Here is a 24,545-nt window from a genome sequence, read left to right as displayed (position 1 = left end):
CGCTGACTCCACAGACAAGGTACCAGAGTAGATCATGCTAAGTCAATAGCGGTTTGGTCTTCAGGGTTTCTACTCCACGGCTATATTTCATACGGGTCCACATTTCAACAATCAAGTACCGTCTCTTTGCATCTGGACACAATCTGTCTCTATACCGTCATTTTTTTTGAGCTACGTTTCAGAATGGTTCTAGCAATCTTGTTTCGATTCGTGGCCTGCCAAGATGGTGCTGCGCTCCCACAATGCATTGCGACATTACGTCAACTCCAAAGCCCTTTGCGTGCAGGAGAGTATGCGCATGCGCATTGCCATGGTGGTTTAAAAAATAAAGATATAATGAAAAGTAATTAATAAAAATTTAATATTTAAACATTCCCACAAATGTGCAATGAACGTGCACAAACACTGTTTATTAGTTGTTGCGGTTTCTTTCTTTGTTCCTTTTTTTTTTTTTTTTGAAAAATACGACGTCTCTGAGGCGCCGAATTCCGACAGTGAGAGGAATGGCGGATACGGGAGACGGAAGAAACAAGCCGATTATGTTCGCGTTAATTCTGTGGTTGGAAGATGTAAAATTCTCAATTCTGCCAACTGAACATATACGAGATTTTAATGAGTATGAATAATTAGCCGGCATGGAGGAAACGGACCTTTATTTGGTGGAGTGGCGACAAGAAGCCAAAAGGCGGGTGGCGGTCTATGAAGCCTCCATCATCAAGCTAGCAGGTGCCTTTTCTCATATAATATTACTTTAATCTCGCTTTTTGGCACGGAGCGTGAGAGCTGCCGCCCAGGCAAAAGAAAATATAAGTATATCACGTTATAACGTGAAAGGTTTATCGTTCTAACAATATACTATCATGTTAGTACAATATACTTTTCATGTTTGAACAACATGTTTGAACAACATTGTACGAGCAATGTACATAATTATCACGTCCGTACAATATTGTGCGAACGTGATAATTATGTATATTGTAATAACGTGATATTATATTATACAAACATGAAAAGCATAATGTTAGAACAATAAACTTTTCACGTTATAACGTGATATAGCTCTATTTTTCTTTTGCCTGGGTGGCAGCTCCACGCTTCCATAATTTGGTAATCAAAATATGTAACTTAATTAATTATATTGTGACATACTTTTGCCTTTTCCTATTATTCTGCCTTCTCAGAAAGGGAAAAAAAATACAAATAAAACTGTTTTACACTTGTTATATACAATAACTATCAAAACCTATTCACATTTAATTTGGCTTTCACAGAAATCCCACCTGTCCTTCTGGCTACAGAGTACTTACCAAGGTTAGAAACAAAGCACAGTTATGCTTTATTAATGTTCGCTAATTACAATGTTCCACATTTCCTTGCTTTTTAAGTCATTTTTAGGCTTTTTAGAGTTTTTGTTTTTTTTTAGCAGTAATGTTTCTGCCTATTTATTTCAGCCCATGAAATCGAATGCAGATCTTCATGATGTGAGATTTACATAAATGTAAGTAATTTTGTTTGTCATTGTCTTTAATGTTGTTGCTTTTGTTGTTTTTGTGCAGTTTGCAATCATATAAACCTAGCAAGCACCAGTCAGCACAGTGACTAACCTAAACTGATTCTTGCTTTATTCACATATATTATATGTAATTATATATACCTGCACATTGTACCTAGGGTTGCAGCCACTTGGCCCCACCCCATTGTTGTGACAGCCCTGATTGTACTTATACACTGCATCTGCCACATTAATGTATTTTTAAGTGATTTGTTTGTAATACATGAATTTGTTTCTTACAGATGTCAAAGTCTCAACCTCATGCTGCCCTCCCCCATCCTTCTAAAGTAAGTATTTGTTGTTGTAGTTTTTATGCAGTGTCTGTGTCACATGCTAATCATAATTATTGAAATAACTGTTTTTTCTAACAGATTTTCCAAAACACTAGTTATGTTTGTTGTCATTCAGACTAATACTACTGCTTAGACATTGCTTAGTGGTCATGCATGTTTGACAAGCTTGTTATGATACCAAAACAGTAGGCCTGTCACAATAACCGATATATCGACTTAACACACAATACATGTACATGACCTCAATAATTGTTAATGATGCAATTTATCTGCCATTATATTTACAAAAATAAAATATAATAATAACAACACAATAACATTAAATAACATTGTTTTCTATTTGTTAGAAAATTTACTATTTATTCAAGTTTTTATGGTATCTAATATTTTGATACCTAATTTCCATGATCTAAATATTTTTAGAACTAGATGTTGGTTTGTCAATTGAAAATGTGTAGATCTTGCATTATTATGGTGTTATATTATGATTATACATTCAAAGACATAAAATGGTCTTAAAATGACAATGACATAACTTGTCGCAATTGTTTATGGGGCAATATACCGACCAACAAAAAGTTGTTATCGTAACAGGCCTTCAAAACAGACGGTTTTATGATTGATAAATTCAAAAATAAATACATTTAATTTCTCTGAGATTCTCTAATATTCAGTTACAGTTCACAACACAGCTACCTGTACATGCAGTATTATACTGTCAATATAAATCTCTGCATTTAGCATCCGACTAGAAGAGTCACAGTTACTGCCTCTTTTTTTTTTTTTTTTTTTTTTTTACAAATACCTGTACTATTACTAACACATTTACTGTTTTACTTTTAGCCTGTGGATACAAATGCAAATTTCCTTAATGTAAGTTGTGCATTTTAATTACATCATGTTATTTTTATTATTATTTATTTATTTATTTATCTATTTTATTTTACATTCAAATATGATTGCTAGTAGGTAAAGAATAGTTCACCTATAATTGATATTCCCAATTAATTTCTCACCTCTGATTGAATGCCTTTGTTTGTTTGCCTTTTTTGACTATAACAAAACATTTTTGCAGGATATATATGGTGAATTTATATGCATAGATACAGTCATAGTGCTTGACACATGCACACAGCAGTAGATGTACTAAAAAGGAAATAATTACAATCATGATGATGATTGCTGATGTCAGTATATATATTTTAGGGGAATGTTTTGTTTTTCACCCAAAATAAACTATATTGCTTCGGAAGAGATTTATTATCCTACCTGACTCTTATATATTGTTCTGTTTTTTGTTTGATTTTGTTATTTTCAGGTTCAATGGTGCGCGTTCTTCTAATGGCCGCCTTCCCACTGGAGGTTTTGATCCACAGCAATTTAAAAGGTAAACAGCGTTGAAAGTCAGTTCAAATGGTTAGCTAATAGTATTCTAAAAAGCCTACAACTCTGTCACCAGTTTCTTTACCAAAAAGTACCCATAAAAGTATCTCTCAATAGCATATCATTGTAGCTCAAATGTTTAGTTGTACAAATGTCAGATTTTTGGAAATCTAAAACTAGTCAAACACTCAAATGTTCATGCTTTTTATAGGAGGACAAATCAAAACGGACATCGGCGCAGAGTGAAGAACTGCCCTTCATAAGGACACTATGACAGCCATATATAGTAAGTGAAGACTTTCTGTGTATCTAAAATTGCATACAGCACAAGTAACTTACTTTGCAACCATTAAAATAGGTTGTAAAGTAAGTTACCAATACAAATAGGTGATGATGCATTGTAGTGGTTGGTCTCAGACAAAGAAGGTCAACAGATTTATGAATGCTGGAGGGTAAGGAGAGACAACCAAAAGGGGTGTTAGCATTACTGTAATGTGAACTGGATAGACTTTCCATCTGGGGAAAAAAAGGGGTAAAATTATGCGTAAAATATATCTGTATTAATATCTGTATCTATATAAACAGAAATATCTGTTTGCTAAATGAAGCCAGCTAACATAAATCATATTTTTATTTTAACTCTGATAAAAGTAATAGAACTGTGACTTTTGTTTGTTACAGTGGCCGTAAGGAAGAGGTTTCCCAATGTGTCCAGAAGGGCTTTGAGGATTGCAGTGAAAGCTGGGGGAACTGAGATTGCTGGAAAAGGAAAAGAAATTACATTTAAAGTATGTTGACTTATGTTCATACAGTCACACACACATATACACATACACACACACACATATGTGTACACAAAAAAAAAACACCCAGCACGCCCCTGCGGGCGGTTTATCCTTCAAGCTCGGGTCCTCTACCAGAGGCCTGGGAGCTTGAGGGTCCTGCGCAGTATCTTAGCTGTTCCCAGGACTGCGCTCTTCTGGACAGAGATCTCCGATGTTGTTCCCGGGATCTGCTGGAGCCACTCGCCTAGCTTGGGAGTCACCGCACCTAGTGCTCCGATTACCACGGGGACCACCGTTACCTTCACCCTCCACATCCTCTCGAGCTCTTCTCTGAGCCCTTGGTATTTCTCCAGCTTCTCGTGTTCCTTCTTCCTGATGTTGCTGTCATTCGAACCGCTACATCGATCACTACGGCCGTCTTCTTCTGTTTGTCTACCACCACTATGTCCGGTTGGTTAGCCACCACCATTTTGTCCGTCTATATCTGGAAGTCCCACAGGATCTTAGCTCGGTCATTCTCCACCACCCTTGGGGGCATCTCCCATTTTGACCTCGGGACTTCCAGGTTATACTCGGCACAGATGTTCCTGTACACTATGCCGGCCACTTGGTTATGGCGTTCCATGTATGCCTTGCCTGCTAGCATCTTGCACCCTGCTGTTATGTGCTGGATTGTCTCTGGGGCATCTTTACACAGCCTGCACCTGGGGTCTTGCCTGGTGTGATAGACCCCAGCCTCTATGGATCTTGTACTCAGAGCTTGTTCTTGTGCTGCCATGATTAGTGCCTCTGTGCTGTCTTTCAGTCCAGCTTTGTCCAGCCACTGGTAGGATTTCTGTATATCAGCCACCTCCTCTATCTGCCGGTGGTACATACCGTGCAGGGGCCTGTCCTTCCATGATGGTTCCTCGCCTTCCTCCTCTTTCTTGGGTTTCTGCTGCCTGAGGTATTCACTGAGCACACTGTCAGTTGGGGCCATCTTCGTGATGTATTCGTGGATGTTTCTTGTCTCATCCTGGACTGTGGTGCTGACACTCACCAGTCCCCGGCCCCTTCCTTCCGCTTAGCGTACAACCTCAGGGTGCTAGACTTGGGGTGAAACCCTCCATGCATGGTAAGGAGCTTTCTTGTCTTGATGTCAGTGGCTTCTATCTCCTCCTTTGGCCAGCCTATTACCCCAGCAGGGTACCTGATCACGGGCAGGGCGTGGGTGTTGATGGCCCGGATCTTGTTCTTACCGCTTCAGCTGACTCCTCAGGACTTGCCTGACCCTCTGCAGGTACTTGGTGGTTGCAGCTTTCCTAGCGGCCTCTTCATCGCTCCCATTCGCCTGTGGGATCCCCAGGTACTTGTAACTGTCCTCTATGTCTGCAATGTTGCCTTCTGGTAGTTCAATCCCCTCAGTTCTGACTACCTTCCCTCTCTTTGTTACCATCCGACTACACTTCTCCAGCCCGAATGACATTCCAATGTCATTGCTGTATAGCCTGGTAGTGTGTATCAGTGAATCGATGTCTCGTTCACTCTTGGCATAAAGCTTGATGTCACCCATGTACAGGAGGTGGCTGACAACCGCTCCGTTCCGTAGTCGGTATCCGTAGCCAGTCTTGTTAATGATCTCACTGAGGGGTTCAGGCCTATGCAGAACAGCAGTGGGGACAGAGCATCTCCTTGGTAGATCCCGCACTTGATGGTGACTTGTGCTATGGGCTTGGAGTTGGCCTCTAGTGTTGTGTGCCACATTCCCATTGAGTTACTGATGAAGGCTCTTAGGGTCCTGTTGATCTTGTACAGTTCTAGGCATTCCAGTATCCAGCTGTGGGGCATTGAGTCATAGGCCTTCTTGTAATCAATCCAGGCTGTGCACAGGTTGGTCAGTCTGGTCTTGCAGTCTCGGCTGACTGTTCTGTCTACCAGTAGCTGGTGTTTTGCGCCTGGTATTCTTGCCAATCCCTTTCTGTGCCCGCTCATGTATTGACCCATGTGCCTGTTCATCTTAGCCGATATGATGCCTGACAGGAGCTTCCATGTAGTACTGAGGCAGGTTATTGGTCGGTAGTTGGATGGGACCGGTCCTTCTTGGGGTCCTTGGGGATCAGGACCGTCCGACCTTCGGTTAGCCATTCGGGTGTCTCTCGTTAACTAGCAGCTGGTTCATTTGTGCTGCCAGACGCTCGTGGAGTGCAGTCAGCTTCTTCAGCCAGTAGGCGTGAACCATGTCGGGCCCTGGTGCTGTCCAACTCTTCATACTGGAGACCCTTTCTTGGATGTCTGCCACTGTGATGGTTACTGGACCCTGTTCAGGAGGTCGCTATGGTCTGCCCTCAGATCCACTAGCCACTGAGCATTGCCGTTATGGGTTGCGTCCTTCTCCCATATGCTCTTCCAGTATTGCTCCGTCTCCAGCCTAGGTGGTGCTGTTCTGTTATTGTTCCTTGCCACTGAGAGTACACCTTTGCTGGTTCTGTGGAGAACAGCTGGTTTATTCTCCTGCCTTCTATCTCTCTGGTGTACCTCCTCAAGCGGCTGGCCAAGGCTGTGAGTCTTTGCTTGGCAGTTTCCAAGGCCTCAGGTATGGACAGCTTGCTGTATTTCTTATGCACCTTCTTTGTCGCGCCTTTCTGCAACTCCGTTAGTTGGCTAACCTCCCTTCGTGCTACTTTGATCTTGCCCTCTAGCCTCCTTCTCCATGGAGGGTACTGCCCCTTGTGGCTGTTCAACTTGTAGCCAAGCATCTCACTGATCACTGCTGCCGTAGTGTAGATCAGCTTGTTAGTGTCGGTAATCGTGGTTGTAGGTATCATCCGTAGTGCTGCATTAACATCATCTAGCAGACCTTCTGAGGGTACTTCACGTAATCTTGGTAACCGGCTAGGGGGGTCCAGGTTTCAAGCTTGGCCATGATCCTATCTTTCAGGTCAGTTCCTCTCGCACTCAACGATCCTTCTCCTATCGCACTTGGGGCTATGTACCCAATCTCGGGTGGGGGTGATGATATCTCCCCTGACCTGGCGTCCTGACTCCTCCTTGCCGTAGCATTTTTATGTTGTACCTCGTCAATCTCTAGCTGTGAGAGCAGTCCTTCTTTCGAATGTTGGAACACTGAGCTACTAGTTGTTTCGCCGTCATTGTGGATGTTGGGTATCGAAGAATCCATAGGTCCCTCATCCTATTCATGTAACCCCTTCCGCCAGGGTTACTTGCGTAGTAGCATTCCAACAACGCCCTGTTTTCATCTCTTGCCCACCAATGCCTTCTTGTTCCAGTATATTTCAATATATATAAATATATTTTAAAATGTATTTTTGCACATATATTTTTTGGCCATTTTTTTGTATATTTTGAAATATATTTCAAAATGTATTTTAAAATATATTTTTTTACCGTATAGGAACCGTAACGCTGCCGCCTGGAACAACAGAACGTAGCTGTCAAACAAAACCCAAACAGTCCTGACCCGTGACAATATGAAACAGGGAAGTACCGCCGTGTAATCCATTTATTTCACCAAAGTAACTGTATTCTGAATACCACCTTTTTAAACGGTAACTGTAACGGAATACAGTTACTCATATTTTGTATTCTAAATACGTAACGGCGGTACATGTATTCCGTTACTCCCCAACACTGAAGGTGGGCTCCATGGAGGGAATACACATGGCACCTTATGAGATGAAAAAAGAATAACTCACAACTTTAGGCTAGATTAATCCGCTTATATGCCCTGCTGCAGCTATTGTGTCACTTCTAGTTAGAAGTTAATTTACTCCGGCAAAACTAAGAATTACATTATGCACTATTTGTGTGCGCACCTTCTTCTGACATGCCAAATGAATAAAGTAGAGAAAACTTTCCCTCCTATATAAGATTTTATAAGACGTTGTCCAGTGCAAAAGTAATTGTTTCAATTTCCACTGGATGATTTCATCTTTGAGTTTTAGCTGGCATGTTAAGGTGGCTTTCAGCAGGCCGGCTTTCAATTATGTAGACACCTTTTCATAATTATATTTAACTAAATATTCATAACAATAATTGGAGTTGTAGGAAGAGGTCTTTAAAAACTCTTAATTAATGGCAAAATGTATTAAAAATGTTATTAGATCCAATCTATTGTGCAAAAGTAAACTTTTTCTCATTAATTTACATTTTATTTTCACACAACATTTATGGAGCTTCAGTTGGAAGTTTACACAGTTTAAATAATTATGGCTGGCAGAAGGAACTTTAGTGACTTTTCTGTTTTACTTTTCCAGTGGCAATTACAGGCATATCTAACTATTTTAATAGGCAGAGATCATTTGGAAGAACTAAACATGTATTATTGTAGGGTCTACCTTGAGGTGTTGTTATGATTCGGCACTGTACACCGTAATTTTTGGACCATAAGGCGCACCGGATTATAAGGCGCACTGTCGATGAACGGGTCTGTTTTCATACATAAGGTGCATCGGCCCATTAAGCGAAACAAAACAGTCAGATAAATCAAATTTTACTCGACTCATTCTTATTGCTTCCTCCACTTCCGTACCATTGATTTGAATTTTCTCGCAGCTGCTCTATTCCCATGTTGTTGCAGTATATTAATGACCAACCTCGTATTGTGGATGGATTATCTCAGTTGTTCTCGTGACTGACGTTTGGTCCGTTTACAGCATCCTGCCATGCGATTGCATTTGTCCCTCACCATCTGGAACACTCACATTAACTTTTATCGAGTGGAAAAAAGTTAGGATTCATCCTCCACCTTTACTGTGTTTATGTTATGCTAACATAGCTGTGTCGCTAGCGATCACATAGCACATCATTATATACCAGCTAGTCCAACTTCAGTAACCGTACAAATGTCACTGCTGTTTAGTTTTCTGTCTTCATTTATGTTGGAAGTGATAGCAGAGCTGTACCTTCTAATTTCTCGGTCAGAACATGGTATATCATGATTAGGTTGAAGCTGGCGACCTAACTTCCTGCTAACTTCTAACTTAAATTTAATAAATTCTGTTTTCATGGATGCCTGGATGTTAAACTTAATTGTTACACCTGGCAAAGCAGCAACGCTGATCATTTTATCAAAGATGAAAGAATTTAGGCAGTTTTTAACTCTCAGTGATGCCGCAGTGTACGTTTGACTTTGGGACCTGAAGCGGATGGAGTTTTGGACCCAGATTACTCCGCGAGGCTCTTGACTACGGTAGACGTAATGCTCCGACAATCCATCAAGCGGTGCAGCTTCGTAGCTTACCAAAATCGTACTAAAACATTTTTTGACAGATTTTTGAGCGCCGTGTACCACATAAAATCAGTTCGAGATCAGTAAGCACAACCAGAATTCATACATAAGGTGCACCGGATTATAAGGCGCACTGTCAATTTTTGAAAAAAATTAAAGGATTTTAAGTGTGCCCTATAGTGCGGAAAATACAGTAAATAAAATTGAACTGAATTGAAGTTTATTGAAATTAATTAATGAATTAGGTGATTAGACTCAGATGACCCATCGTGGCAGAAGTAAATTAAAGTAAGTAAAATAAAATTTTATTTATATAGCACCTTTCTAGATAAAAAGATCACAAAGTGCTTCACAAAGGGATGACAGAATATAAAACAGAAACAGACAAAAGTTAACAAAATGCAATTCTAAAAAGATGCGTTTTTAGTTGTTTTTTAAATGAGATCACTGAGTCCACAGATCTTAAACTCAGACGAAGAGAGTTCCACAGTCTGGGGGCCACAGTGGCAAAAGCTCTATCTCCCTTGGTTCTCAGCCTTGTATTCTGAATAACAAGTAGGCCCTGATCACATGATCTCAGGGACCTCCTAGGGACATAGGGCTGTAAAAGTTTAGTAATGTAGGCTGGTGATTGTCCATGAAGCGCTTTAAACGTCAGAACCAGAATCTTAAAATGGATTCTGAATTCAACGGGGAGCCAATGGAGCTGTATTAGCAACGGTGTCACATGAGAGTACTAAGATGTTTTGGTCAGAAGCCTTTCTGCAGCATTCTGGACAATTTGCAGACGCTCCAGAGAGCCCTTGCTTAGACAAGTGAACAATGAATTACTGTAGTCCAAACTAGTGCAAACTGAAATGAATGAATATGCAATAACAATCCAGTTCAGAACGAGATACAATAGGGCTTAATTTAGAAATGTTTCTTAAATGATAGAAGCAGGACCGAACCAGAGATTTGACGTGAAGATCCAAAGTAAGAGCAGAGTCACAAATTACCCCTAGGTTCCTGATAGATGATTTCACAAATGTTGAAAGAGGACCAAGAGCATTCATTATCATACCTACATGTCTGTCAGGACCACATACAAGGACTTCAGTCTTTTCTTCATCAAGCTGGAGGAAGTTGTCAGCCATCCAACCTTTGATGGATTCTAAGCACTCATTTAGAATCTGCAGCTTTGACGCATCTTGGGGTTTAACAGAACAGAATCCCAGCAGCAATAGGATATAGGGCATGATCTCCTGGAGTTTGAACACTGGTGATGGTAAAGATGTAGACTTGATGGAGCTCTGAATGACTCAGTTGAGGTGGAGATGGGAAAGGGGTGGGTTGCAAGAATGAGAGTCTGAAAAGGAGAATGACAGAGCACTGACATAGCCATCCCATCATATTAGCTTCTTCTTCATTAGCCATCTTCTTGATGGGACCTGCAAAATGACTAAAAGCCCCAACTTACAACGTATAAAATACAAAACTCTCCATAAACACTATACAGGACAAAGCATGTTCCAAATGGGGGTTACACACTCAAACACATGCATCCACTGCACAGGCTACTCTGCTAAGTACTATATGCATGCTATCTGGTCTTGTATGCATGTTCAGGGATTCATGCAGAGGATATGTGGAAAAATATCCACATGGTTTAATTGCTGTATCCTATCCTATCCTCACCCAAATTATGGAATTTAGGTGGCATAAGTGAATTACCTATGGAAGTGAACTAATTACAGATAGTTCTTATTGCCTTATACATTGCTAAGAAAACAATCCTCATTCATTCGAAATCAAAAAATTATTTGTATGTTAGACAATTCAATTACTTAGTGGGGTGGTCAGCTGTGGCCTCGTCTGTCCATAGAGTAATTATGTAACGTAATGCGTTTATTTAAGAAAGATGGTCTGTGTAACATGTGTATTAATTACTTTTTTTCAGTAATGACCCCAGAGTGATCACAACAAAGAAGGGAAATACCAACGGCATGCACAAATGTTTGACGCACAGAATGCATTTAATTTGTAACAAGGTAATTATATGCATGTTAGCTAGTTAGTTAGTTGAGTCTCAAAGCAAAGCCAATGAGAATCAATAAGAGAATTGATAAGGAATCCAGCTGACAAATGATATCAATAATGTAATCAGAAACACTAAATTCTAATCAATTCCCATCCCTATTAATGTATCATGATGTCTCTAAAAGTGATCAAAATTTTCTAAAGAAGGGTAGATCTAACAAACAAGTAAGGCCGCACAACACAGCCTTGTGCCGTACCGTAAAAATTAAAATTAGAAATGAGTTTTTTCAAAGTTTTTTCAGCACCCAACACAAACAACAAGAGTGTAGAAATGAAAAGTATTGTATGACACAGTCAAGAATATAAACAAATGCAGACCTTCTTGCAATGGAATGACATGCGTGGCTACACTCATCAACACGATCATCTTGTTAAAAAAATTCAGGGTACTACATAATAATTTTAGCATGCCTGTTTTTAAAGTAATGAATATGCATCAATAGTTTAATCATGCTTGCAGTGTTATGCAGCAATTAATATCTTAATTACTCAAAAGCCAGTGCTTTGCAGGCATTTCACATCAATAGCTTCCACAATAAACTGTTGTGGAAGTCACTTTCTTGAGGAAACACAACATATATTATTCTCACCAACCACAAATGTATACTGTAGTACTAAACACAAAACTCTTGATATCGAACTCTTGGTCATCTACAGGTTATATGTGGAAGTCTCTGTAGAAGAAATATGATTTTTTACTGACAACAGACAAAATAGATTACTGACATTTGAAAATATATAATGAGTAGAGCAATTATTTTCCTTGTTGTTTCAAGCTTACCAATCTGAAATCACTGTGCCCTTTGGGAAATAAGAGAATGTCTGACTACATCTGATACTGTCGTTATAAGAACTGTGCTCTCATGCATATATGATAATAGAGTGCAAACATGAAAAGAGGTATCCTCTTATTCCTCTGTGTTCTTAGCATTAACACAGTATCTGGCTGTGAACTGTTTGGCAGGTTTGATATGCCAAGTTTGTTTAAGGAAGGTGACATAATGATCGGAGGAATCTTCCCAATTTTAAACAAAGAAATACTCAGCACTTCAACATTTGATAAGGAGCCGCCTAAAGTGCAGTGTGAAGGGTATGATTTAACACAAACTTTTTTTTTCATTTGTCATGCATGCATGTTTATTTGTGTTTTAATTCTTGACATTGTAGTGTATATACATGTAAAGCAAAAGCTTGGTAACTTTATGACTTGTATCAATCACTAAAATGTCTTTAGGTTTGACCTGAGAGTTTTTCGATGGACCCAGGCAATGATATTTGCCATTGAAGAAATCAACAATGATCCTGCTCTGCTTCCAAACATATCTCTTGGCTATAGGATACTTAACTCTTGTGCATCTCCAACAAATGCTTTACGTGCTGCACTAACACTGGCTAGTGGAGCAGAGGAGGTAGATGTATCTTCTCATTGCCCTCCAGCTATATCTGCTCTCATAGCAGAATCTGGGTCATCTCAGTCAATAGGTGTGGCTGGAATTCTTGGACCATTTCATATGCCAATAGTAAGAGATAACTAGACAACAAGAGACAATTATATGTTTTATCATGATGAGTGCCAATAGTAAAAGAGATAAAACTGTATGTTTTATGCCATGTGATATATGTGATGTTTTGGCATTGTATGATGAATCGTTGCATGCACACTATTTCAGTGTTCTTTTCTCTTTTATAGATCAGCTACTTCTCAACATGTGCTTGTCTGAGTGACAGAACTAAATATCCTACATTTTTTAGAACAATCCCCAGCGACTATTTCCAGGCAAAAGCGTTGGCTGCACTGGTCAAACATTTTGGATGGCAGTGGATTGGAGCCATGCAGTCAGATAATGATTATGGACGTAATGGAATTCTTGCTTTTAAGGAGGAGGTTGAAAAGTTTGGGATTTGCATTGCTTTTGTGGGTACAATTCTACGTACATACACTAAAGACAGATTTTTGAAAGTTATGGAAATAATAAAACAGTCAACTGTCAAAGTAATTTTGGCTTTTGTACCTGAAGGTGACTTTTATCCTTTGATGAAAGAAATTGTGAACCAGAACATTACAGGAATTCAGTGGATCGCAAGTGAGGCCTGGATAACAGCATCTCGACCATCCACACCTGAAATATACACAGGTTTTGGTGGCGCCCTCGGATTTGTTGTGCAGAAAATGGCTATTCCAAATTTCAAACACTTTCTTACAAGTATTAGTCCTTATACAGATCCACATGTACCTTTTGTCAGGGATTTCTGGCAGATTATGGTGGGTTGTATGCCCGTTTTAACAGGAGCACGCACAAGTACTGATGACACAACCAAAAGATGTACAGGCAATGAAACATTAATGAATTCCGATGATGTTTTTTTCAACGTCACAGAGCTCAGAGTGACCTATAATGTGTATAAAGCAGTTTATGCTATTGCACATGCTCTGCATCAGCTGGTATTCTGCCAACCAGTTGGAGCAAAAACAGTAAATCCATGTTTGAATCTTTCAGAAATTCAGCCCAAGGAGGTGAGAAATGGTGCAATTGAAAGTTACAATTATTCTGACTGAAGAAGAAGCTCAAGCATTTATAAAAATCTGATAAATAATCTCTTCTTTTCTAGCTCATTAAAAGCTTACAAAGGGTGAATTTCACAAATCAGTTTGGGGATGAGGTGTTTTTTGATGAGAATGGCGATCCTCCTGCTTCTTATGATATCATTAACTGGCAGTTGATAAATGGAAAAGTGCAACATGTGACACTTGGTCATTTTGCATCTGCTGCAAATGGCAATTACAAACTCAATGTCCAGGAGGAGAAGATCGTGTGGAGGACAGGAAAAACAGTAAGTCTGATGTCTCCTTTTTTTCCATGCAATACACTTAGTATCTCAACTTTATTTGAATGGTGGCAGTAAGATCATTTCAGCACCTATTTATCATTGCTACAATATTTAAACATTTCTTTTGCCACAGGTTCCCACATCACTGTGTTCTAATGTTTGCCCATCTGGAACCAGAAAAGCTCAAATTAATGGAAAACCAATTTGTTGTTTTCACTGTGTACCCTGTGCTGATGGAACTATTGCCAACTCAACAGGTAGACAAGTAGACCAATATAAGAAGTGTATATGTCTTATCAAATCAAGCACACTCAGTATAATATCACATATTTAGTGTATACATATAAGTAATATTTAAAATATTAATGTGGTAGGGCATCATCTTGATTTTTAATTAATTTCACTGCTTTTTTCTGTCAAGGAAGTTTAATCTTTGGCTAACACGGTCTCGCAATTCATTATTCACCCTTTCTGTTTATCCTCAACAGGTGCAGCAGACTGCACACCTTGTCCAAAGGAATACTGGTCCAATGACAGGAAAGATGAGTGCATTCCTAGAACAATTGAGTTTCTGAAATATCATGAGCCCATGGGAATAGCTCTAACACTTGTATCCCTGTTAGGGGCCTCTCTCTCCCTGGCCACAATGGTGGTTTTTATCAACTACAGAGAAACTCCCATGATAAAAGCCAGCAACTTTGAGCTGAGCTCTTTCTTATTGTTTTCTCTTTTTCTGTGTTTTCTCTGTCCTCTCACTTTCATTGGTATGCCAACAGTCTGGATATGTATGCTGCGCCACACCGCTTTTGGTGTGACATTTGCCCTTTGCATTTCCTGTGTCTTGGGAAAAACCATTGTTGTTGTCACAGCCTTCAAAGCCACGTTTCCTGGCAATAAAATTACTGGACAGTTTGGTTATGCACAACAAAGAATCATTGTTTGCTCCTGCACTTTGATTCAAATAATAACATGTGTGTTGTGGCTGACTTTAAACCCACCTTACCCACATACGTTGTTCACATACAGCAATAGGACAATTGTTCTGGAATGTAACACAGGATCTGAGTTTGCTTTTTATGCAGTGTTGGGATACATAGGGATCCTTGCAATCATCTGTTTGATCCTGGCATTTATGGCAAGAAAACTTCCTGATAATTTTAATGAAGCCAAATTGATCACATTCAGCATGCTGATATTCTGTGCTGTGTGGATTACCTTCATCCCAGCGTACGTCAGTTCTCCTGGAAAGTTCACTGTAGCTGTAGAAATATTTGCAATTTTGTCTTCAGCATTTGGCTTATTAATTTGTATTTTTGCACCCAAGTGCTACATAATATTTCTTAAGCCAGAAAAAAATACCAAGAAATGGGTTATGGGAAAAATTATAAAGTAAAGAAACATGATATTGTTCTATGTTAAACCTTTATAACCCAAGTATCATACAGGCCGCCTGGAGTTGTCTTCTAATTTTGGGTGTAAAATTACAAAATAATTCAGAGCACGGTGGCATGGTGGTTAGCACTGTTGCCTCACAGCAAGAAGGTCCTGAGTTCAGTTCCACCATCAGGACAGGGTGTTTCTGTGTGGAGTTGCATGTTCTCCCCGTGGGTTCTCCCCTTGTACACCGGCTTCCTCCCACAGTCCAAAGACATTCACTTTGTGGGAATAGGTTAATTGAAAAATCTAAATAGCCCATAGGTGTGAATGTGGGAGTAAAAGTGAGTGCGAGTGGTTGTTTATCTCTGTTTGTTGGCCCATGCAACATACTGGCCACCTGTCCAGGGTGTACCTTGCCTCTTGCCCTATGACAGCTGGGATAGGCTCCAGCACCCCCTGTGACCCTGAAAAGGATAAGTGGAAGTGAGTAGATGGATGAATGGATAGCAAAAGTGGTTAACAAGTCATTGTAATGTGAAGCACACATGGTAAAATCTAGGCAGAGCTAATTTTGCTGTCTGTGTTCGGACAACAATACCTTGTGTATGCTTTGTGCTAACACGAAACACCACGTATTTTTTATTAAAAAGCTTGGTTTTTTTTAATGAAATCATTTCAATTTTGTCTCTAGCACAAACAGTAGCAAAGTTACTTCATTTAAAAGCACCTCTAAAAAAATGGAACCACAGCTGGGTCAGTGGTGAAAAAGGGGTCAATGATGTTGCCATTTATGTTTTGATTTACATAATCTATATTTCACTAGTACAGTTATAAGTATTTCAATGTCCTGTAACTTAGTAACACTATCAATGTAGCAATATATGTAACATATATGTTGTATATACAGCCTTTCGTTAAATATATACACTGGGGATATTTTAGACACATCTAGATCATGGCCAGTTTTAAGGAGAAGAAAGATTGATTGAGAGCTCAGACATTGCAATGCATTCTTCATAGTCCCCACCATAACGCACAAATTTCCCCGCCATGGGATCCATAAAGTCTTATCTTATCTTATTGTGCTGTTTTTCGTGTAATATAGACATGCACCCCCTCCACAAACACACTTATGGATGTATATAGATAGATAGATAGATAGATAGATAGATAGGTAGTTCGTGATGGAGAGAAATAGGCTTTTGTGTACAACATTAAAAATGTAATGCAATTTAACTTTGAAAAATCAGATGGAAAAAGAATAAATCATAATTTAAAGCAAGATTAATCCACTTATACCATCAATAATTGTATATCCCCTGTCTGTGACCCTGAAAAGTGAAAAACTGTGGTAATTTAAACACCATGGAGCTAAAGCGTTTTTTTGTTGTTGTTGTTGTTTTTAGGGGTTGTTTTTCCCTGAAATTAAATGAAATTACATTTACTTTTGTATAAGTAAATATTCATTAAAGCCCTGCTGCAGCTATTGTGCGACTTCAAGTTGGTGGTTGAATAAAATTTCCCTAATTACACACCTTCCTCCTTTTTTCCTAAATAAATAAACACAAGTGGATGCTCTTTGAGCATCTGAACAGCAAAATAGGTTTAGGCAGAACCTGAAATATAAGTAAAAGAAAACCTCAAAAACTCTCTCTCTATGTTATTTATTTGATCACAAATTTAGTGCGACCTTCAACTGGTCCATGTAAAATTGCAAATGTGGGCCATTTTTGGAAAGGATGAAGTGACTTTAGTAATGTGTCATCTGGATATCAGGCTAAAGTGGCCCACATGGTGAACTATGAATAATTTGTAGGATTGTTGTAAATTGATCCATAAAAATTGTGCAATTGAATTCTTAGTTATTACATAGTCCTGATCAAAACTTTAAGACCACTTGAAAAATGGCAAAAATTGCTGCCGAGGTGGGCTGCAGTAAGACAGTAATTTGGAATTTCTTAAATGATCCTTAGGGTTATGGAACAAAAATATCAAGTGGAAGACCCAAAAATATTTCACCAGCACTGAGCCGGAGGCTCCAATTGGCTGTCAGCCAAGACGCTGGATGATCCTCAACCGAATTTAAGGCTGTTACTGGTGCCGATTGGAGTCCCATAAACATCAGATGGTACCTGAGACTGAAGGGCTTCAAAAACAAAAAATGTCTTCAAAGGCCTAGTCTCCTTAAACGCCACAGAACTGACCATTTGGGCTTTGCAAGAGAGCATCAAACGTGGGACCTTAAAGGGTGGAAGAAAGTTTTATTCTCTGATGAGAAAAAATGTAACCTTCATGGTCGTGATGGTTTCCAATATTACTGGCATGCCAAGCAGATCCCACCTGACATGTTTTCGACGCGCCACAGTGGAAGCGGTACAATAATGGTCTGGGGTGATTTTTCCTTCAGTGGAACAATGGAGCTTCAGGAGGTGCAGGGGCATCAAAAAGCCACTGTCTATGTCCAGATGGTGCAGAGAGCATCCCTCATGACTGAGGACAGGGTTTTTCAACAGGACAACGCTACGGTACACAATGCCCACAGGACAAGGGACTTCATCCAGGAGAATACCATCACTCTTTAGGACCATCCTGCGTGTTCCCCTAATCTAAATCCAATTGAGAACCTTTGGGGATGGATAGCGAGGGAAGTTCTCTAAAATGGACAACAGTTCCAGACAATAGATGCCCGCCGTGCGGCCGTCTTCACCACTTGGAGAAATGTTCCCACTCACCTCATGAAAATGCTTGCATCAAGCATGCTGCAACAAATTTTATAAAGTGAAAACAATAACGGTGGAGTTACTCATTACTGAGTTCATGTTTGGAACTTTCTGTTTTGGGGGTGGGGGGTGGAGGTGTGAGCCTAAGCTTTTAATAAGCTGTAAAATAACATGTTTCAGTTTAAGTGTTGTTTTCAATAAATTGCATGAGTTTTTGACATTTTTCAAGTGGTTTTAAACATTTGATGGGGACTGTGTTTAACTCTTTTAACTCCTCAGCTGTAACATAATCTGCCCCATTTAAACATCCCATCCACAACGCATTCGGCTCTTCAGTAATTGTTCATCTTTTATGTAATTACACAGTTCCCTATATATATATAAATATACATATATATACATATATGTATGTATGTATATGTTACTCAGATCTAGGTCGTTCTGGCTGATTTTACAGCAGCCTTCATATTAAAAATATGTGTAAATCATGTAATCATGTTACTAAGCAACACATCAAACCTCAAAATTCATTATATGATGAATAATCTCATCTAAAGAAAAAAAAGAACTTTTTTGCTTTGCTGTTTTGCCTGTCCAGTTGCTATTGCTATTATTATTAAATATATCTATTGAAATCTTTTATCGTTGCCCTTAAGATCTGTTATGAGACAAGGAATTGGCACAAAGGTATAGATTACACAAAATTGTAATTTAATAATAAAGCTGCCAATGAATCACGACAGATTTTTTTTCATGCAGTATAGACACACACACACACATATGGTGCGTGCACATATTGGCAATGGCAAGCTACATTGTAGCCACAGCTGCCCTGGGGCGCACTGACAGAGGCGAGGCTGCCGGACACTGGCGCTACCGGGCCCTCTGACCACCACCAGTAGGCAAACATGGGGTTAGCATCTTGCGGAAGGATATTTGGCATGCAGCCAGGAGGCAGCCTGGGATCGAACCATCGACCTTCTAATTAGTGGCTGACCTGCTCTGCCACCTGAGCTACAGCCACCTATAATCTACCTATAGGGGCAATAATTGTATTTACCCTGTCTGTGATCTTGAAAACTGAAAGACTATGGATAACTTATACATTATCTAGCTAAGATCACTGAGCCCTTTGGGAAATTATAGCACATTGACTACATGTAATACTGTTGTTATAAGAACTGTGCTCTCATGCCTATATGGCAATGCAGTGCAAACATGCAAAGAGGTATCCTCCTATTTCTGTGTGTCCTCAACACGAGCACAGTATCTGGCTGTGAACTTTTTGGCAGGTTTGATATGCCAAGTTTGTTTAAGGAAGGTGACATAATGATCGGAGGAATCTTCCCAATTTTGTTCAAACAGATACTCAGCACCTCTACATTTGATAAGGAGCCGCCTAAAGTGCAGTGTGAAGGGTATGATTTAACACAAATGGCTTTTTCATATGTCATGCATGTATGTTTATTTGTGTTTTAATTCTTGACATTGTACTTTATATGCATGTGAAGCAATAGCTGGGTTACTTTGATCAATCACTAAAATGTCTTTAGGTTTGACCTGCGAATTTATCGATGGACCCAGGCAATGATATTTGCCATTGAAGAAATCAACAACGATCCTGCTCTCCTTCCAAACATATCTCTTGGCTATAGGATACTTAACTCTTGCGCATCTCCTACAAATGCTTTACGTGCTGCACTAACACTGGCTAGTGGAGCAGAGGAGGCAAAGGCGACTTCACATTGCCCACCAGCTATATCTGCACTTATTGCAGAGTCTGGATCATCTCAGTCAATAGCTGTGGCTGGAATTCTTGGACCCTTTCATATGCCAATAGTAAGAGATAAAGTTGTTTGTTTTATGTTACTAAGTGATATTTGATTTTATGGCATTGTATGATGTAACATTACATGTACACTCTTTCTGTGTTCTATTCTCTTTCATAGATCAGCTACTTCTCAACGTGTGCTTGTCTGAGTGACAGAACTAAATATCCTACATTTTTTAGAACAATCCCCAGCGACTATTTCCAGGCAAAAGCTTTGGCTGCACTGGTCAAACATTTTGGATGGCAGTGGATTGGAGCCATACAGTCAGATAATGATTATGGACGTAATGGAATTCTTGCTTTTAAGGAGGAGGTTGAAAAGTTTGGGGTTTGTGTTGCTTTTGTTGCATCAGTTCTACGCACGTACACAAGAGATGAATTTCTAGAAGTTGTGGAAATAATTAAACAGTCATCTGTCAAAGTAATTTTAGCTTTTTCTGTTGATGGTGACTTTTATCCTTTGATGCAAGAGATTGTGAACCACAACATTACAGGAATTCAGTGGATTTCTTGTGTGGCTTGGATAACATCATCTCGAACATCAACACCTGAAATGTATAGATCCTTTGGCGGAACAGTGGGATTTGTAATGCAGAAAATGGCTATTCCTAAGCTTAAACCCTTTCTTACAAGTATAAATCCATATACAGATCCAAATGCACCTTTCGTGAGGGATTTCTGGGAGATTATGGTGGGCTGCACACCTGTTTTGCCAGGGGTACATGCAGTTACTGATGACACAAAAAAAAGATGCACAGGCAATGAAACATTAATGAATTCCGAGGATGATTTCTTCAATGTCACACAACTTAGAGTGACCTATAATGTGTATAAAGCAGTTTATGCTATTGCACATGCTCTGCATCAGCTGGTATTTTGCCAACCAGTTGGAGCACAAACAGTAAATCCATGTTTAAACCTGACAGATATTCAACCCAAGGAGGTGAGAAATAGTGCAGCTGAAAGCTACAATCGTTGAAATTGTTTAAACAAAACCAATAATTGAATATTTATATGTATCTAATGCATAATCCTTTACTTTCTAGGTCAGTAAAATATTACAAAGGGTGAATTTCACAAATCAGTTTGGTGATGAGGTGTTTTTTGATGAGAATGGTGATCCTCCTGCTTCTTATGATGTTATTAACTGGCAGTTGATAAATGGAAAAGTGCAACATGTGACACTTGGTCATTTGTCATTTGCTGCAAATGGTGATTACAAGCTCAGCATCGAGGACGAAAAGATTGTGTGGAGGACAGGGAAAACAGTAATCCTGATGTCTCTCTTTTTTACATGTAGTACACTTTTAGTATCTCATCTTTAGTATTCTCTTGATAACACATAATCATTTACAGCTACAATATTTAAACATTTCTTTTGTCACAGGTTCCCACATCAGTGTGTTCTAATGTTTGCCCAGTTGGAACCAGAAAAGCTCAAATTCAGGGAAAACCTATATGTTGTTTCGACTGTGTACCCTGTGCTGATGGAACTATAGCCAACTCAACAGGTAGACAAGGGATCAATAACAAGAGTGCATGTCCCATATTAAGTTAAATGTGGACAATTTAACATGCTTTTTAGTGTCTTTAGTGTTTTTAGTGTGTTTAGTGTCTACATATAACTAATATTTCAAATATTGTCTTACTCCATGATTTATTACTATTCCAAGTACCATTTTATATTCTATTAAAATGTTATCTATATACATCACTTACCCTTTCTGTTTATCCTTAACAGGTGCAGCAGACTGCACACCTTGTCCAAAGGAATACTGGTCCAATGACAGGAAAGATGAGTGCATTCCTAGAACAATTGAGTTTCTGAAATATCATGAGCCCATGGGAATAGCTCTAACACTTGTGTCCCTGTTAGGGGCCTCTCTCTCCCTGGCCACAATGGTGGTTTTTATCAACTACAGAGAAACTCCTGTGATAAAAGCCAGCAACTTTGAGCTGAGCTCTCTCTTATTATTCTCTCTTTTTCTGTGCTTTCTCTGTCCTCTCACTTTCCTTGGTCGGCCAACAGTCTGGACATGTATGCTGCGCCACACTGCTTTTGGTGTGACATTTGCCCTTTGCATTTCCTGTGTCTTGGGAAAAACCATTGTTGTTGTCACAGCCTTCAAAGCCACATTTCCTGGTAACAAAATTGCTGGAAAGTTTGGTCACGCACAACAAAGAATCATCATTTGCTCCTGCACTTTGATTCAAATAGTAATATGTATATTATGGCTGACTTTAAACCCACCTTACTCACATATGTTGTTCACTTACAGCAATAAGATGATTGTTCTGGAATGTAATACAGGTTCTCAGGCTGCTTTTTATGCAGTTTTGGGATACATAGGGATCCTTGCAATCATTTGTTTGATCCTGGCATTTATGGCAAGAAAACTTCCTGATAATTTCAATGAAGCCAAATTGATCACATTCAGCATGCTGATATTCTGTGCTGTGTGGATTACCTTTGTCCCAGCATACATCAGCTCTCCTGGAAAGTTCACTGTAGCTGTAGAAATATTTGCAATTTTGTCTTCAGCATTTGGCTTATTAATTTGCATTTTTGGACCCAAGTGTTACATAATATTTCTTAAGCCAGAAAAAAATACCAAGAAACATGTTATGGGAAAAATTATAAAATAAAAAAAAAAAAAAAAAAAACATTAACCAATTACATTATTTTGCCATTTTTGTGTTTACATTATGTAGTATTACATTAGTAGACATTACGAGTAACTTAAAATTCTGTGGCACATTAAATAACAGAGTTTTTGAAAAATACATACTTATATGTGATTTTTGACTGATAAAGGATTTATAATTAACTGGGCAGCACGGTGGCATGGTGGTTAGTACTGTTGCCGCATAGGAAGAAGGTCCTCCATCAGGCCGGGGTCTTTCTGTGTGAGGTTTGCATGTTCTCCCTGTGTTTGCATGGGTTCCCTCCGGGTACTCCGGCTTCCTCCCACCATCCAAAGACATGCAGCTTGTAGGGATAGGTTAATTGATTAATCCAAATTGCCCATAGGTGTGAATGCGCGAGTGAATGTGAGCGTGAACGGTTGTCTGTCTCTGTGTGTTAGCCCTGCGACAGACTGGCGACCTGTCCAGGGTGTACCCCGCCTCTCGCCCTATGACAGCTGCGATAGGCTCCAGCACCCCCCGCGACCCTGGAAAGGATAAGCGGAAGCGAATGGATGCATGGATTACAGTATAACTGCAAGATATGTTCTATGCTGCTGAAAGAAATGAATGTATGTGAGTAAATATATTTAAATTTTGTCTAATCATTGACACGCACACACATGTGAAACAATTTAAGAAAAAAACAAACAAACTCTTGCCTCCTTATCACTATAACAACATTATAGGTAGGAGACAGTAAATTCCTTTGAATCATGTTTTCCATGCAGTACACTGAGTGCTATTCATAAATGGGAGAGAGATTTTAATAATCATCTTAATAATCCTCTGAGGAGGATTGGAAAGGAGCCATTAAGATAGCTAGATGTACTTTTGCTTACAACCACTTGCGAAACCCAATACAAAATTTAACATTACCTATATACAGCTCCTAATGTTTTGCATAAGATTACACTTCATGTTTCCCCTTTTTGTACCAAATGTCCAAAAGAAACTGGTACCCTCTTCCATTACTTCTGAAAATGTAAACTAATCAAAAGATTTTTGAGTTCCATATCTCAAGAATTGAGCATGGGGGGGGGGGTTTCCTAAGTTTTTTTTCTTTCTCTCCACTTTTCACCACATGTGTAGTTGTGAATATATGTAATAACTTTAAAGATGACTGCTGTTTGGCAGTGTGTAGTGGCCCATTCCTGGCAATGACATAGTACTTTGTACCATCTAGATTTAATACCTATATATAGTAAATTATGAATAATTTTAGGAATGTTGAAAAGAACACATAAATAAATGTTGTGCAAATAATTTCTTTATATAAATGTCATAGTAATTTTAAATAAAATCATCTGAAATGTTCATGTTGTGGAGGTATGTAAGGATGACACGAGAGATCCCAATATTTTACTCCAACTTTAATCTCGGCGGAACTGGCAAACCAAACAGGGGTTTAGACAGGTTAATGATCGGGCCATGTGCTGCCAGGCACTGAAAAATCTGATGCAGGTGGGACATGTGCTATTCCTCCAAGCTGCTGGCCACCAGGATATAATCTAGATATACAAAATGAAGGACAGCCTGCGCAATACAGAGTCAATCAAACGCTGGAAACGCTCGCAGCCCTCAGCCAGCCTGTCAGAACCACCTGGGGGGAAGAGGCTCTTCTGAGAGCCAGAGTCAACCAGAAAACATTTCTCCAAGTATGAGTCTTCTATGAAGAGCAGCCTTTCCTTATCGCTAGTGGTTGCAGCCGCTACAGAACGCTGGCAGGCTCTAGGCCTTAAAGCTGTAAGGTGGCAGACAATGCCGTGCTTTCGTGCCAAAAC

General features: G+C 39.3%; 1 protein-coding gene across 4 annotated transcripts; it reads left to right on the top strand.

Annotated features, from left to right (window-relative positions):
• Positions 1–694: 694 nt before the first annotated feature.
• LOC116330050 (extracellular calcium-sensing receptor-like) lies at positions 695–23,004 on the top strand. 4 transcript variants are annotated; one of them, XM_039622216.1, is made up of 15 exons: positions 695–726; positions 1,272–1,311; positions 1,452–1,498; positions 1,795–1,839; positions 2,689–2,718; positions 3,164–3,232; positions 3,440–3,514; positions 3,910–4,016; positions 11,180–11,270; positions 12,284–12,409; positions 12,554–12,839; positions 13,010–13,834; positions 13,930–14,151; positions 14,282–14,405; positions 14,637–17,050. In XM_039622216.1, exons 10-15 carry the CDS (start codon positions 12,291–12,293, stop codon positions 15,539–15,541), a joined length of 2,481 nt encoding a protein of 826 aa, XP_039478150.1. In that variant the 5' UTR covers positions 695–726; positions 1,272–1,311; positions 1,452–1,498; positions 1,795–1,839; positions 2,689–2,718; positions 3,164–3,232; positions 3,440–3,514; positions 3,910–4,016; positions 11,180–11,270; positions 12,284–12,290; the 3' UTR covers positions 15,542–17,050. The 4 variants fall into 4 exon arrangements, with proteins under 4 accessions (XP_039478150.1, XP_039478149.1, XP_039478151.1 ...); XM_039622215.1 differs by lacking the exons at positions 695–726; positions 11,180–11,270; positions 12,284–12,409; ... (3 more) ...; positions 14,282–14,405; positions 14,637–17,050 and adding exons at positions 19,611–19,663; positions 19,799–20,084; positions 20,195–21,019; ... (1 more) ...; positions 21,464–21,587; positions 21,818–23,004 and having other exon boundaries at positions 1,198–1,311; XM_039622217.1 differs by lacking the exons at positions 695–726; positions 1,272–1,311; positions 1,452–1,498; ... (3 more) ...; positions 3,440–3,514; positions 11,180–11,270 and having other exon boundaries at positions 3,996–4,016.
• The last annotated feature ends 1,541 nt before the right edge of the window (positions 23,005–24,545 follow it).

Source organism: Oreochromis aureus, linkage group 14, assembly GCF_013358895.1.
Source record: "Oreochromis aureus strain Israel breed Guangdong linkage group 14, ZZ_aureus, whole genome shotgun sequence".
Classification (NCBI taxonomy): Eukaryota; Metazoa; Chordata; class Actinopteri; order Cichliformes; family Cichlidae; genus Oreochromis; species Oreochromis aureus.
The sequence above is the reverse complement of the archived record's forward strand: the minus strand, read 5'-3'. Positions and strand labels throughout refer to the sequence as shown.

Coding starts and splice junctions, on each gene's coding strand:
- LOC116330050 (XM_039622214.1), top strand. CDS start 12,210: ATGAAAAGAGGTATCCTCTTATTCCTCTGTGTTCTTAGCATTAACACA. Junction 14,152..14,281: donor TGTGGAGGACAGGAAAAACA/GTAAGTCTGATG, acceptor CTTTTGCCACAG/GTTCCCACATCACTGTGTTC. Junction 14,406..14,636: donor AACTATTGCCAACTCAACAG/GTAGACAAGTAG, acceptor TATCCTCAACAG/GTGCAGCAGACTGCACACCT.